Source organism: Tripterygium wilfordii, chromosome 2 (genome assembly GCF_013401445.1).
Source record: "Tripterygium wilfordii isolate XIE 37 chromosome 2, ASM1340144v1, whole genome shotgun sequence".
NCBI classification, from domain to species: domain Eukaryota; kingdom Viridiplantae; phylum Streptophyta; class Magnoliopsida; order Celastrales; family Celastraceae; genus Tripterygium; species Tripterygium wilfordii.
Genome location: NC_052233.1, coordinates 7,286,578 through 7,297,882, shown reverse-complemented (window position 1 = coordinate 7,297,882; position 11,305 = coordinate 7,286,578). Strand labels below are relative to the sequence as shown.

Here is an 11,305-nt window from a genome sequence, read left to right as displayed (position 1 = left end):
GGTGGGACCGGGCCAACAAAAATGTTGGCCCAGTAAATTGTTTCTTATTGCATTTGCCCTAAAAGACAATATTAATAGTTTGATTGAGCAGGCAGTGTTAAAAGTTGATAGTTACGACTGCATCCGCCCCATCCGGGGAGGATCAGTTCATCTCCAATTATAAATAGGTAGTATTTTACATAACGAATCCAATTATATAATTTTTGATCAAATCAAAAACCAAATTCATCACTATCGAAATATAGAACGAAAGAGTTCGCTTTGGCAGTTAAGAGTAGGTAACTCATTCCCTTTATCTTTGTTTCTATTGTATTCTATCTCATCGTATCACATTCTGTTATGCGATATTTGATAATCACTGTCGATATCTCAATATAGGTAAGTTCAGGATAATCTTTAGTTCAGGATATTTTTTTGTTACATAGTCTGAGGCTATTAACAACTAGCCAATTAAGAATTCTCATATGCACTAGTAAGTGCATCTTTGATGGTCTCGATGGTCCACAATTATCGCAAGTAAACATATGGGAGGGCGTTTTTTCTATTGTTTTGAGTTTATATTTGACGGTCTAGAATTGTCATTTCCTTTTTTGATATTCGAGAATGACACCATACAAGTTTGCCTTTTGGGCATATGATATAGAGCTAAACTCGAGTTGTCAGGCCCTCGCACACAGAAGTTTCCCACGTGATGACAATGTAATTTGGGCCAAAACTCAGCGCATGACCAAAAAGGTATTGCTCCTAATGGAAACCAAATTCAGGACCTCCTAAGTCCATATAGTTTAACCCCAAAGAGATTCGCCACTAAATTATCATCCAAGTGGTTTAGAATTGTCATATCTTTTTTTATATTGAATTTGATTTTTGTTTTGAAAAAACATAGAGATGAAAACCATATTTATTATTATTACTTGTCATCGATTACTTTCATGGCTAGGTACATGAATTAGACAAATTAATATCTTTATGTTCAGTTTCTACTTGAATGGTTAGATTATCGGATCAATGACAGGTGGTTTGGTTGACAATCAATTGAATTGGGTATATGTATGTCAAAAGTTCGATTCCAATGTATAGCATTCTCCTTGATATTTCAAAAAAGAAGACAGTCAGATTAGCGGATAATAAGAGGCATATAATTAAATATAATTATTTTTACAGTTATAATAAACATCCCAAGAGTCAGTTATCTCTAAATTGTACACGCATGATTTCATGTTAGACATGTAGAGCCCATAAATTTATTTGCGTATTGTGTGTCTAATTCAATTATTGAGATAACTCGGATACTAATTATTGATATTTTTATTATTTTAGTTATTTATGAGGTCTTATTGGGGGTAATACAACTTTTGGGTATTGAATAATTTGACCCAGGTCAACTCAAGAACTCATTTTTTGAACGTTTCAAGTTGAGAATCGAAAATTCAAATTTGTTTCAAACCACCCACAATGACAACTTTCTACCCTTTCTGACAAATAATTTGATAAGCATTTTCACTACCCAAAAGGTCTGAAAACTGACCGAGTGATTAAGTTGGAACAATTCGAATTTTCGATTTCCAACATGAAACATTTGAAAAATAGAATCCTGAATTGAACTAGATCAAATGATTAAATACCCAAGAGTGCTATTTACCTCCTTATTGGGGGAATGCACAAAGCATCGGTACCACAATCGAAGACGTTATCTACCTAGGATTCATACACGTGTTCGGTGGATATCTATCAATCCAGAACCACATACCCCATTATAAATAAGTGCTTTAATATCATTTGGAAGATAGAAACAGAACTTCCTTGTCTGATAGAGATCGAATTTGATTTTCCAAGCCTTTTAGTTTTCTTCCCTGAAACAACATGTCTTGCTGTGGAGGAAACTGTGGTTGTGGTTCTGGCTGCAAGTGCGGCAGTGGCTGCAATGGGTATCTATACTTTTTTCTTTTTCTTATTAGTTTAAAGATTGCTCTGCTTTACTCTGTAAATATGATTTCTATATGACGTCTCTGTGTTTGTGTTTGTGTTTGTGTTTGTGTTTGGTAATCATACAAAATTGTCCCAATCTCATATAAGCATGTAATCTTCCCCACGTGATTAAGGCCTTGATGATGGTTTCTTTTTATGCAGATGCGGCATGTACCCTGACTTGGGTTTCGCAGAGAAGGTCAGCACTGAGACCATAATCATTGGGGCTGCACCAGTGAGGACGTATGGATCACATCACATATATGTTTTTTATTCAATAAGTTTGTAAAATTTTGATGGTTTTGTGGGAATTAATTGAAATTGGTCTCTGTTGCAGACACTTTGAGAGCTCTGAGATGGCCTTTGGTGCAGAGAACGGTTGCAAATGTGGCGCAAACTGCACCTGCGACCCATGCACCTGCAAATGAAGAAAGACTCGGAGCGTCCACAAAGCAGATATGGATCTTATGAATAATTAGTTATAAGGATGTTATAAGGAAGTGAGGAGATCTTAAAAGTACTTTTGGACCTCTGGTTTGGTATTTTATGTCTAGTTTGCTGTAAATAAGACGATCATGGCTTTGTTCAAGTCCTTAGCCTGGATTTGTTGCTGTATTCATGACCGAAATGGGTGTCTTGTTTAAATTATGTGTCGCTGCTTTGTGGACGTGAAAAGAGTTTGCTTTGTATTTTCTGTGAGGGGAGCTTGAACTGTAACAGAGTATATGATTAATGAATCTCCTTTCTGTGGTTGTGTTATTCACTCTTTCCATTGATAGAGACACCACAATCACTCTCTTTCCATTGATTTCAACCACAAATCTTTGATTATGGAGGGTATCCACTGAGATTAAGCAAAATACTGTTCTTTACCAAAATAGATTGAAGAAAAACTTAAATCATCTTTTTCTGCCCATATTATTCTAAAGGAAAAACTATTGTAATCGTTTTTTTTTACATGTAATAAGAGTTGACATTTAACACTAGATTGGTCATCAAATCATCATCATTCATCACATCTTCTTCACTATCATCACATCTTTCACCAGACCTAGATCCTCTGACCCCAATAACAACACTGTAATGGTTCAGCCACCAGGGATCAGAGGGGGGCTTCAATTGAAGGCCTAAAATGGCAAGCAGGGAATAGGGAAGGGGAAACTAATAAAAATTATCACAGTTGCTGCATTAGAACATGACAATTCTTACTTTAAAAAAAAAAAAAAAAAAAAAAGCCCTCCAGATTTGTCTCTGAATTTCTTGCCCTGACCAATAGGCTTCCCACAATTAGCTATGCAAAATATAATAGCATCATCAGCTGTACAATAAATGTGATATAGGGTCCCCTTGCTTTTCTGATGCGGATGCCATGAATGCTATTGGATGATTCACACTTATCCAACAAACGAAAGATCGAGAGATAATCTCTCAGATCCCATAACAAACTCATTCCCTTTGTCTTTGTTTCTATTGCATTTTATCTCATCGTATCGCATTATGTTATGCGATATTTGATAATCACTGTAGATATCTCAATATATGTAAGTTCAGGATAATCCTTTGTTACATAGTCTGCGGCTATTGACAACTAGCCAACTAAGAATTCTCATATGTACTCGTAAGTGTATCTTTGATGCTCCTGATAGTCCACAATTATCGCAAGTAAACATATGAGAGGGCGTTTTTTCTATTGTTTTGAGTTTACCCTTTGTGTACATGTGAACAAGAACCTTTGATAACCATCCATCATAATCATTGGGTTCCAAGCCATCAACTATCCACTGAGTATGTAGTTGCGTACCAAGAAAAGGAAACCGCACACCTACACAAGCATAAGCAAGCAATACAAAGGACTCCATATTTTGTCTTGCGTCAAAATTCTGTTGCATGGATTATGCTACATCGCCTGCCCTGCAATAGCCAATGAACAAAGAAATCCAGGTCACCAAATGTCTATCCACCACAGCCTCAGATAAAACCCTTGCTGCATAATGGCTGCCAATTTTTTTAAGTACAACAATAGTCCCAACGATCATGTATTCATATACATGATCACTTACCACTTCCACAGCTTCCACAACTGCCCTTGCCCGTGCCCCTGCACTACCAGAGAATTTGATAGGAATGGCATCGGCAGGAAGACCACTCAAGTTGTTACATTTGGTCACCTCATGGCCAAGCATAGTTCCAATAGCACAATTCACGTTGTAGATAGGTATTTCAATGTACACAGGAAGACAGTTTTTCAAAACAGCTTTGGAGAGTGTAATAAGCTTCTGATCTAAAGCCATATCCAAGCCATGTTCTTGCTTTTGCAAATACTATTGAGCAGTTTCTGGCCTAATTTTGGCAGCAGGTTTGAGCAACATGGAAAGATCAGAGGCTGTTTGGTTTGAGCATTTTCTATTTTCCTTTCTATCTTTTTCTAAAAATATAGAAATAGTGTTTGGTTTATCATTTTTAATTTCATTTTTTAGAAAACAAACTCCATATTTTCTGAAAATATGGAAAACATCTTTTAGACGTTTTCTTAAATCTGAAAACACGGAGGTATGCTGCTCCGTCAAAATATTTCCGAAAGACAAATATATTTAGGCATGTTTTGATACAGCTTTTGCTTTGGTTGGGTCCCACTCTTCTAGTTTTTTGCTTTGGTTGGGTCCCACAATTTATAATCTTTCTCCATTCTTTTCTCTGATTTGGTATGTTCAAACGGAATCAAAGGGTGGAGCTAGCTTTACTTGCTTTTTTCCATGGTAGAAGATTTTTTCTATGGTAGAAGAAATCGATGATGATCTGACATAAATAAAAAACGAAAATGAAAAATAAAAAACAAAAATAAAAAATAAACAATAAAAAACAGAATTCTCATATGTACTAGTAAGTGCGTATTTGATGCTCCCCGTAGTCCACAATCCACAATTATCACAAGTAAACATATGGCAGGGTGTTTTTTCTATTGTTTTGAGTTTATATTTGACGGTTTAGAATTGTCATTTCTTTTTTTGATATTCAAGAATGATACCATACAAGTTTGCCCTTTGGATATATGATATAGGGCTAAACTCGGGTTGTTAGGCTCTCGCACACAGAAGTTTTTCACGTGATGACAATGTATGTTGGGCCAAAACTTAGTGCATGGCTGGAAAGGTATTGCTCCTAATGAGAACCGAACTCAGGACCTCCTGAGTCCATATAGTTCAACCGCAAAGAAATTCACCACTAGACTATCATCCAAGTGGTTTAGAATTGTCATATCTTTTTTTATATTGAATTTGATTTTTGTTTTGAAAAAACATAGAGATGAAAACCATAATTATTATTATTACTTGTCATCGATTACTTTCATGGCTAGGTACATGAATTAGCAATATTAATATCTCTATGTTCAGTTTTGACTTCGATGATTAGATTATCGGATCAATGACAGGTGGTTTGGTTGACAATCGATTGAATTAGGTATATGTATGTCAAAAATTCGATCCAATGTAAAGCATTCTCCGTGATATTTCAAAAAAGAAGATAGTCAGATTAGCGGATAATAAGAGGCATATAATTAAATATAATTATTTTTGTAGTAATAATACAACAAATTCCTCGTGTAAATTAAATACACGTAGAACCTGGTTAAAATTACAAATGTGTAAATCAAAGTGGATTTGATCTCTTCTCTTGATGTATTCCACCCGAATATGGAATCCTCTGATTTTTGGTTGAACGCTTTAAACAAATTCTACGAATTTGTAATAAACTCCAGTTGGATTAATTGCTGGACTTGAATTTGGGATTTGAAGAGCTTAGAGTTTTCACTTCTGGGACTTGACTTGGATTTGAAACTTGAAGGAATTCTAAGAATTTCGGATTTGGAGAACTTGAACTTGAAGGAAGTTTGAAAGAGCCTTTAGATAGTTTCTCTCTACTTTTTTTTTCCTCCCCATTTTTTCAAATGAGCTTGGTATTTATAGGCAAATGGAGAAGTGGAATTTACTTGATGTACCCTTGGCCTTAACCCATGACATTAAGGGTATTGTAGTGAAATCACTTAATCAAAGATTATCTTTTTGATTTTATTTTTATTTTATTTGAATTTGATTTTATTTGAATTTATCTTAGATTTTATCCGTTTAACTAACTTAATTTAATTTGGGCTTCCTAAATTATTTTAATTTAGAGCTCATTTAAAGCCCACTATTTTTATTTAATTGGGCTGTAATTTTTTATATCTACAAATGCCCCTTCAAGACTTAAGTTATCAAAGACTAGATAATTCAAGTCTTGAATTATCTAATAAAGTTTGTTTTATCTAATCACAATTTGACTTGTATTTGATAACTTGTAACTAATTCTACTTGATATAGGAGATTAGAATAAAATTAGGCTTATAAACCCATAAGCCAACATATACCATAGAGCAGGTATACTCTTTCTTTCGTACAGCATGCATAAAAGGTGCACTCTTTGGTTCTTCAGAGCTTATTACGTTACTGAACTATTGTGAGATTGAGACTGTCATTCTTGACAAGATTCACTACCATAAGAAGTCTTTGCAGATGATTTTTTTTTCAAATCATTGTCTACAATCTCTGTTGATTCAGAAGGTATTGAAGCCTTTGGAAGATAATTTCTATCAAGGGCTGAAGTGACTTTTGCTTGTCGAGAAATCCAATATCAAAAGGAATCTTGCTGGATGAAGTCCACTTAGCAAAACCTTACTCTGAATCACTATTATCTGAATCAAAATAGGCCTTTGAGCTTGGCCTTCTATTTGCTTCATTGCCTGCTTTCTGCTTGTACGGCTCTTGAGTCTTGCCAAAAGTCTGCTGAGGAAACATCATCTACTCTTTGATGGGACCGAAGTCTCAAGCTCCTTTATTGTTTTAAGAAAGTTGCGTCTTATATATATATGATTTATATATATCAGATACATGTTTTGTTTTAAAGCAACAATAGAAGTTTAACTTTTGTGCCTGTGATGCTGCACTGTACCTATAAACGTTGATAATTTTTTTTTTCCTTTTTCTTCTTTTTTTTTCCCAGATTTTCTTCAACTGATGATGATTTTTTTTTAAATTTAGATATGACTTCCTACAAACCGCATTCAACTCCGAAGACGGATTCTAAGAGCAGCTCAAACTCTAATCCACAATGGATTACAGAATCTAGTAATCTCAAACTTAAAGGGAAAACAATTCGTTTTCGATAGCTTTTGTTGGACTTCACTCTTCTACGGGCATGTAGGGTCATCTTAAGTTTCACGTCAACAGTGCAATGACTGGTTGTTTTGCTATCCCCGGCGTTAATCGATTTCAAGGTTTGAATATGTCTTTGATTAGTAGATTCAAGGAATTGGCATTCATGGATGGCCGTTGTCCTGGCCTACCTTACTTGTGTATTGCACCACATCATAATGCGGATGACTTCATCCCACAGCCTTTGATTGTCGAGAATATTGGGAACAAATTTATTAGATGAGGGACATCTTGAACCCCAGAGGAGAAATTTCATATCTTAATGGATTTTGGGAGTGGGCCATATGGGTTGATGGACTCCTTAAGGATAGACGCTTGGAGGATTTATCATTAGCAGTTGAAGCAGCAACGATGGAATATTATCGTCCCCCTTCAGCATATTGGGCTTTATGTGAGGTATGGTGTCCTGAAACCAATACCTTTGTCGCAAGGCATGGAGAAATTGACATTTCTCTTTGGGAAATGTGAGATATTTCTAGATTGTCTATACTTGGTGATTATTATCAATGAGTTCCCTAAAACTCGGAATGACCTCTTCATAATAATCACTAAGTATAGACAATCCAAAAATATCTCACATTTCCCAAAGAGAAATGCCAATTTCTCCATGCCTCGTCACAAAGATATTGGTTTTAGGACACCATACCTCACATAAAGCCTGATATGTTGAAGGGGGACAATGATATTCCATCGTCGTTGCTTCAACTGCTAATGATAAATCCTCCAAACTTCTATCCTTAAGGAGTCTAGCAACTCGTCTGGACCACTCCCAAAATCCACTAAGATATGAAATTTCTCCTCTAGGGTTCAAAGATGTCTCCCATCTAATAAATGTGTTCTCAATATTCTCGGTAATCAAAGGCCGTGGGATGAAGTCATCCTCATTATGATGTGGTGCAATACACAGGTAAGGTAGGCCAGGACGACGACCATCCGTGAATGCCAATTCCTTGAATCTACTAATCAAAGACATATTCAAACCTTGAAATCGATTAACGCCGGGGATAGCAAAACAACCAGTCATTGCACTGTTGACGTGAAACTTAAGATGACCCTACATGCCCATAGAAGAGTGAAGTCCAACAAAAGCTATCGAAAACGAATTGTTTTCTGGATGTGGTTTACAGAAAATCATATCTAAATTAAAAAAATCATCATCAATTGAAGAAAATCTGAAAAAAATATATATATATCGACGTTTATAGGTACGGTGCAGCATTACAGGCACAAAAAAACATATAAACGTTCACATCTATGGTTGCTTTAAAACAAAACATATATATATATATATATATATATATGAGATGCAACTTTCTTAAAAACAATAAAGGAGCTTGATACTTCGGTCCCATCAAAGAGTAGATGATGCTTCTTCAGTCGAATCAAAGGAACAGGAAACCATAATGAATCTTGGTGATGATTTAGAAAATGGAGGGATAAACTGTAGAGTACCTCGGAACACTAATAAACACATCCAGGAAATACTGAGAAAAAAAGAAAGAAAAAAAGGTCGTGGTCGTACTACACTAAATCCAAAAGTGTGCAGGTGCTTGTAGAAGTACAATTAAATGCGCTCACAAAAAAAAAGTAGTACAACTAAATGCATTGGTAAGAGTAATTAGTCATCGCTAGTGGAGAGGAACAAAAAACAAAAAAAAATAAATAATTGCCCCTTCATGTGCTGAGAAAGAAAGAGTGTACCTTTTATGCGTGTTGTATGAAAGGAGGAGAATACATGTTCTATGGTATATGTTGGCTTATGGATTTATAAGTCTAATTTTATTCTAATCTCCTAGATCAAGTAGGATTAGTTATAAGTTACTAAATGCAAGTCAAATTGTGATTAGATAAAACAAATTTTATTAAATAATGCAATGCTTAAATTATCTAGTGTTTGATAACTTAAGTCTTGAAGGTCATTTGTAGATATAAACAAATTACAATCCAATTAAATAAAAAATAGTGGGCTTTAAATGGTTTCTAAATTAAAATAATGTATGAAGCTCAAATCAAATTAAGTTAGTTAAATAGATAAAATCTAAGATAAATTCAAATAAAATCAAAGAGATAATATTTGATTAAGTGATTTCACTACAATATCTTAATGTCAAGGGTTAAGACCAATGGTACATTAAGTAAATTTCACTTCTTCCTTTGCCTATAAATACCAAGTTCATTTGGAAAAATAGAGGGAAAAGGTTGAGAAACTATCTAAAGGCTCTCTCAAATTTTCTTCAAGTTCAAGTTCTCTAAATCCGAAATTCTTAAAATTCCTCCAAGTCTTAAATCCAAGTCAAGTCTCAAAAGTGAAAAGTCTAAGTTCTTCCAAGTCTCAAATTCAAGTCCAGCAATTAAATTCAAATGGAGTTTATTACAAATTCGTAGAATTTGTTTGAAGTGTTCAATAAAAAATTAGAGGATTCCATATTCGGGTGGAATATGTCAAGAGAAGAGATCAAGTCCACTTTGATTTACATATTTGTAATTTGTACTAGATTCTAAGTGTATTTAATTTACACGAGAAATTTATTATGTACATAGACATCCCAGGAGTCAGTTATCTCTAAATTATACACACATGATTTCATGTGAGACATGTAAAGCCCATAAATTTACATATGGTGTGTCTAATTCAATTATTGGGATAACTCTGATACTAATTGTTGAGATTTTTATTACTCGTATTTTCGTTATTTATGAGGTCTTATTGGGGAATGCACAAAGCATCGGTACCACAATCGAAGACGTTATCTACCTAGGATTCATACACGTGTTCGGTGGATATCTATCAATCCAGAACCACCCGACCACATTATAAATAAGTGCTTTTATAGCATTTGTTAGATAGATACAGAACTTCCTTGTCTGAGAGATTGAATTTGATTTCCCAAGCCTTTTAGTTTTCTTCTCTGAAACAACATGTCTTGCTGTGGAGGGAACTGTGGTTGTGGTTCTGGCTGCAAGTGCGGCAGTGGCTGCAATGGGTATCTATACTTTTTTTTTTCCTTTTTCTTATTAGTTTAAAGATTGCTCTGCCTTACTCTGTAAATATGATTTCTATATGACGTCTTTGTGTTTGTGTTTGTGTTTGTGTTTGGTAATCATATAAACTTGTCCTAATCCCAGATAAGCATGTAATCTTCCCCACGTGATTAAGGCCTTGATGATGGTTTCTTTTTTGCAGATGCGGCATGTACCCTGACTTGGGTTTCGCAGAGAAGGCCAGCACTGAGACCCTAATCATTGGGGCTGCACCAGTGAGGACGTATGGATAAGATCACATGCATATATGTTTTTTTAGGCAATATATTTGTAAAATTTTGATGGTTTTGTGGGAATTAATTGAAATTTGTCTCCGTTGCAGACACTTTGAGAGCTCTGAGATGGGCTTTGGTGCAGAGAACGGCTGCAAATGTGGCGCAAACTGCACCTGCGACCCATGCACCTGCAAATGAAGAAAGACTCGGAGCGTCCACAAAGCAGATATGGATCTTATGAATAACTAGTTATAAGGAAGTGAGGAGATCTGAAAAGTACTTTTGGACCTCTGGTTTGGTATTGTATGTCTAGTTTGCTGTAAATAAGACGATCATGGCTTTGTTCAAGTCCTTAGCCTGGATTTGTTGCTGTATTCATGACCGAAATGGGTGTCTTGTTTAAATTATGTGTCGCTGCTTTGTGGACGTGAAAAGAGTTTGCTTAGTATTTTCTGTGAGGGGAGCTTGAACTGTAACAGAGTATATGATTAATGAATCTCCTTTCTGTTGTTGTGTTATTCACTCTTTCCATTGATAGAGATACCACAATCACTCTCTTTCCATTGATTTCAACCACGGATCTTTGATTATGGAGGGTATCCACAGAGATTAAGCAAAATACTGTTCTTTACCAAAATAGATTGAAGAAAAACTTAAATCATCTTTTTCTCCCCATATTATTCTAAAGGATAAACTATTGTAATCATTTTTTTTACACGTAACCAGAGTTGACATTTAACACTTGATTGGTCATCAAATCGTCATCATCCATCACATCTTCTTCACTATCATCACATCTTTTTCACCGGACCTAGATCCTCTCATCACAGT

The 11,305-nt window shown here is 35.2% G+C and overlaps 2 protein-coding genes across 2 annotated transcripts; both read left to right on the top strand.

The window, feature by feature from the left end:
* Positions 1-1,788: 1,788 nt before the first annotated feature.
* On the top strand, positions 1,789-2,727 carry LOC119981149 (metallothionein-like protein type 2). The gene is made up of 3 exons (XM_038824194.1): positions 1,789-1,928; positions 2,131-2,211; positions 2,306-2,727. Exons 1-3 carry the CDS (start codon positions 1,864-1,866, stop codon positions 2,394-2,396), a joined length of 237 nt encoding a protein of 78 aa, XP_038680122.1. The 5' UTR covers positions 1,789-1,863; the 3' UTR covers positions 2,397-2,727.
* Positions 2,728-10,063: 7,336 nt separating this feature from the next.
* On the top strand, positions 10,064-10,996 carry LOC119981142 (metallothionein-like protein type 2). The gene is made up of 3 exons (XM_038824180.1): positions 10,064-10,201; positions 10,402-10,482; positions 10,582-10,996. Exons 1-3 carry the CDS (start codon positions 10,137-10,139, stop codon positions 10,670-10,672), a joined length of 237 nt encoding a protein of 78 aa, XP_038680108.1. The 5' UTR covers positions 10,064-10,136; the 3' UTR covers positions 10,673-10,996.
* The last annotated feature ends 309 nt before the right edge of the window (positions 10,997-11,305 follow it).